Raw genomic sequence first — 4524 nt, 5'->3', positions numbered from 1 at the left:
CCACTTGAGCCACCGCAGCTCCACGGTTTGCTGCATAGTTGATTTGAATGTTAACTTCATTGTTAAACTTCTGTTTATTCTTGCGTTACTGACGATTTTGATGTGACTTTGTAACCCGCCCTGAGCCCGGTTGTAGGGAGAAATCGACATAAATAAATAAATAAAACAACATTTAAAAAAAACAGTGATGACTTTGGGTCTCAGCTCCGTGACTGAAGTTATTAAAAGCACTTGATGCATGGGCCGTGATCACATGGGCAGTTTGGCCCGACATAGCCGCTCCTCCCCTCCGGTTGAAATGGGCGCAGTCAGACAGCCACATCTGTCCGGTGTTCCCCAGACATACTTATCCCATCATAGGACAACATGGAGCCGGGTTAAAAAGGCACCACATCACAAGTGGTGTTTTCGGTTTCCCACACAGTCATCGCGCATGGCCGGATGTCTGAACGGGGGCAGAGCGCGCACAGAATGGATTTGTGCAGATCCATTCTGCCGCTAGGAAGGGTTTTTTAAATATATATATATATTGCCCAAATGCGCATGTGCACGCATGCGCATGAGCGCGTGAGCGCATACACATGCACATGAGCGCATACACATGCACATGAATTTTGAGGGAAAAAAATTTGGCACCGCGCTCCGTGGCTGAGGGCTCTGCAATAATCCGGATGCTTTACCACAGGATGTCTCCGTGGGGAACGCGCAGCAGGGTGTGCTGTGCGGCTGATATGCCCCGCAACACTTTCAACCGGTTCAATGAGAGGTGGCGCTATATTGCGCCGAGCCATCAGTATGGCCATGGCCATGCTGTGCTCTATGATTACTGTGCTCAGATGGCTTCTTGGTGGCTGCTGCAGTGGCGTCCTTGTTGCTGCCACGTTAGGGGGTGGGAGCCCTCTTTGGCCCAAAGTTGGGAAGGAAGCTCTAGACTGGAGGAAGAGCCCCAGAATAGGGACATTCTAGAACTCTCCTGTGCTCTAGATGGAAGGTCTAGAGCTGGGAGGGACAAGGAGCCAAGCAAGGGAGCAAAGGGCGTGAAGGGGTCCCCCCGGGTGTTTTGGAGCACAAGGCCGATCTAGAAGGGAGTGCTGAAGACACAGGTGTTCCAGGGGAGACAGCCCATCGCACCCACCTGCAGCTCCTTCAGTTTCTTCTGCAGCTGCAACCCCAGGGCCTGCTCGTCTTCGATTTTGCTATTCTGTTGGTTGATGTCAAACTCCTTCCTGCCAAGGGAATTTCAAGGAATCACCAACCTCCCCTTTCTCTCTGCTGGGCGGTTTCCCCGCTCCACGGTCAGAAGGAGAGGGCGAGAAACCAAATCCCGCAGAAAGAAAGGGATCAGCAGCAAAAAGCCTCCACTGGCTTGCAGGGACAGACCTTCACCAGTCTTCACCTCCCTCCTCCCCCTTTTAAATTGTAATATCCTTGGGGCTGGGACCTGATTTTTGTTCTCTGTAAAGCACAGTGGGCATTGAGGAGAAGAAGAAGAAGGGATTGGATTGATACCCCCGCCCTTCTCTACCCAAAGGAGTCTCAAAGCGGCTTACAGACTCCTTTCCCTTCCCCTCCCCGCAACAGGCACCCTGTGGAGGTCGGTGGGGCAGAGAGAGCTCTGGACAGAAAGGGCTCTTTTTCAAGAACAGCTCTGACAGAGCTACAGCTTGCCCAAGGTCATCCAGCAGCTGCGAGTGGAGGAGTGGGGAATCAAACCCGGGTTCTCCCAGATTAGAGTCCGCGCACTTCACCACGACACCCAAATGGTCCATGATATTGAGGAATGCTATTCATATTAGCGATCTCCAACATAACACCCATTGATACCTTTCCTGGCTCTCACCATGTGTTTTGAGAAAATGGGTGGGGCCAGGTAGGTCTTTCACCCAGCAAGGCTTCTGATTGGCCACTGGAGATTTGATTGGCTGTGCAAATTTTGTTTACAAGTTGCTTTGGCGGCCACCACCACCACCACCATACAAGGATCTTCCCTGTGTGACTGAAGGTATTTTGTAGCTGGCTCTGCCTGCTGCGGCAGCCATTCTGTGGCTGTGGCCACTGTGCTGTGCCAGAATTCCAAAAGTGGCTGCAGGTTCAAAACGGCTGGAGGAACCCCTGATTTAAACGAACAGACAAGCATCTTCTGTCTGCCCCCTCCCTTTCCAGACTCCCTCCGCAGTCAAACCCGGGCCCTCTGCCCCTTGGCTCTTCCTGCGCTCCTCTGCGCCCTCAGCTCCCCCTTCCACAAGGGGCACCGGGAAGAGGAACCCCCTACTTTTTCAGCTTGTCTTCCAGCTGCTGCTTGTCGTTCTCGAGGTCCATGATGTTCTCCTGAGCCAGCTTGAAGTCTCCTTCGAGCTTCCTCTTGACCCGTTCCAGGTCCATCCGGATCTTCCTTTCCTGCTCCAGGGAGCCCTCCAGCTGTTATCGGAACATAATAAACAGAGCGTCATTCGCAGACGCTTTCTCTCCAGCCGCCGCCTGCGGAACGTGCCTCCCAAGTAGGGCATTCAGGATGTCGATCCCTGCAGGTCACTGGTAGGCCCAGAGGTCATTTCCTGCAGGAGCGCACAGGAGCGGAGCTCCGGCAGTAAAGAGCCCAGGGGGCGGGCACATGCAACAAGCCCCACCCCCTGCTCCCAGCAGCCCTCAGTCAGAGCAAGAAGCAGCCAGGTAAGTTGCAGAGCTCCCCCCCTTGCCCCCCGGCCCAAAACAGTCCAGTGGCACCTTTAAGACCAAGTTTTATTCAGGTACAAGCTCTCCCTCCTCTGTGAGGGCAGATCTGCACGTTTCCCCCCCCCCAATAGCTAGCAATCCAAAACAGTCCAGTGGAGCCTGAGCAACAAGCCCCACCCTCTGCTCCCAGCAGCCCTCAGTCAGAGCAAGAGGCAGCCAGGTGAGTTGCAGAGTCCCCCCGGTCCAAAACAGTCCAGTGGCACCTTTAAGACCAAGTTTTATTCAGGTACAAGCTCTCCCTCCTCTGTGAGGGCAGATCTGCACGTTCCCCCCCCCAATAGCTAGCAATCCAAAACAGTCCAGTGGAGCCTGAGCAACAAGCCCCACCCCCTGCTCCCAGCAGCCCTCAGTCAGAGCAAGAAGCAGCCAGGTGAGTTGCAGAGCCCCCCCGGTCCAAAACAGTCCAGTGGCACCTTTAAGACCAAGTTTTATTCAGGTACAAGCTCTCCCTCCTCTGTGAGGACAGATCTGCACGTCCAGCACAGTCCAGTGGAGCCTGAGCGGTGGGTGTTGCCTTCTGACACGCTTCCGGTGATGTCAGGGGGTGTGGCATATGCAAATAAGTCATGCTAATGAGTTATGCGAATGAGCTCCTGCACCTCTTTTTCTACGAAACGACCCCTGGGTAGACCCCATCCCTAACGTGCAGAAGACCACCTGCTAAAAGGGTATCTGGTGGCAGGGCCCTGACCTGGAGGGCCCAGGCTAGAGTGATCCTGTCAGATCTCGGAAGCTAAGCAGGGTCGGCCCCGGTTAGTCCTTGGATGGGAGACCACCAAAGAAATCCAGCGTTGCTTCACAGAGGCAGGTCATGGCCACCCACCTCTGAATGCCTCTGGCCTTGACCTGGGTGGCCCACGCTAGCCCGCTCTCATCAGACCTCGGAAGCTTAGCAGAGCTGGCCCTGGTTAGTATTTGGATGGACGTCCACCAAGGAAGTCCCGGGTCGCTACACAGAGGCAGGCAACGGCCACCCACCTCTGCACCTCCCTTGCCTTGAAAACCCCTTGAGGGGTGACATCATCGAGGTTTACAAGATTATGCCTGGGATAGAGCAGGTAGAGGAAGAAGTCCTTTTCTCCCTTTCTCACAATCCGAGAACTGGTGGGCACTCCATGGAATTGATGAGCAATCAGGGTAGACCGGATAAAAGCAGGGCTATTTTTTTTTTTGGAGGAAATGGAACCCGACACAGAGAGATTTTACTTTTTATTCCAATAGACATTGCTCTTTTTCCAGAATTGATATGATTTGGATGTCTGAAGAATTGTCAATGAAAACACACAAAATTGAAATTTTGCCAAAGTGTAACTCAGACCACAATCCTGTTGTATGGATCTCTGTAGAAAAGAATAAATCCTTCCTTTGGAGAATAAATTAAGACCTGTTGGATAAAAAAGAGGTAACTGAAATGCTGAAGGAAGAAACAAAGCAATTTTTCCAACAAAACTTAAATAAAGAGACCCCAATACAGGTTGTGTGGGATGCCTACAAAGCGGTGATGAGAGGGATTCTCATCTCACAAAACGTGAAGCAAAAAAAGCAAAAACTTCAAAAACAAGCGGAAGTGTTGGAAAAAATATCCCAAAAAGAGAAAGAATTAAAAAAGAAACCTGGGAAAAAGAAAATTATTAAAGAATTACAGTTGCTGAGAGAACAACTGAATGAAACGTTGAATCAGGAACTCTATTGGAATTTAAAGAAGTTACAACAAAAATCCTTTGAGGGAGCAAATAAACCGGGAAAATATCTAGCTTGGCAACTTAAGGCTAGAAAAGAAAGAAGAATGAT

At 51.5% G+C, this 4524-nt stretch overlaps 1 protein-coding gene across 1 annotated transcript in view; it reads right to left on the bottom strand.

Annotated features, from left to right (window-relative positions):
* LOC107105618 (myosin-6) overlaps positions 1 to 4524 on the bottom strand; it is a gene marked incomplete at its 5' end in the record, with an annotated part of 59114 nt that overhangs the window by 15052 nt on the left and 39538 nt on the right. The window contains 2 exons of the mRNA XM_015405616.1: positions 1136 to 1226; positions 2273 to 2418. Of these exons, the coding sequence (XP_015261102.1) occupies positions 1136 to 1226; positions 2273 to 2418 (237 nt within the window). The remainder of the gene's footprint in view (positions 1 to 1135; positions 1227 to 2272; positions 2419 to 4524) is intronic.

The sequence above is a fragment of the Gekko japonicus genome, unplaced genomic scaffold (assembly GCF_001447785.1).
Source record: "Gekko japonicus isolate JY-2015 unplaced genomic scaffold, Gekko_japonicus_V1.1 scaffold3588, whole genome shotgun sequence".
Classification (NCBI taxonomy): domain Eukaryota; kingdom Metazoa; phylum Chordata; class Lepidosauria; order Squamata; family Gekkonidae; genus Gekko; species Gekko japonicus.
Note: the sequence above shows the minus strand (reverse complement) of the source record. Positions and strands in the feature narration are given on the sequence as shown.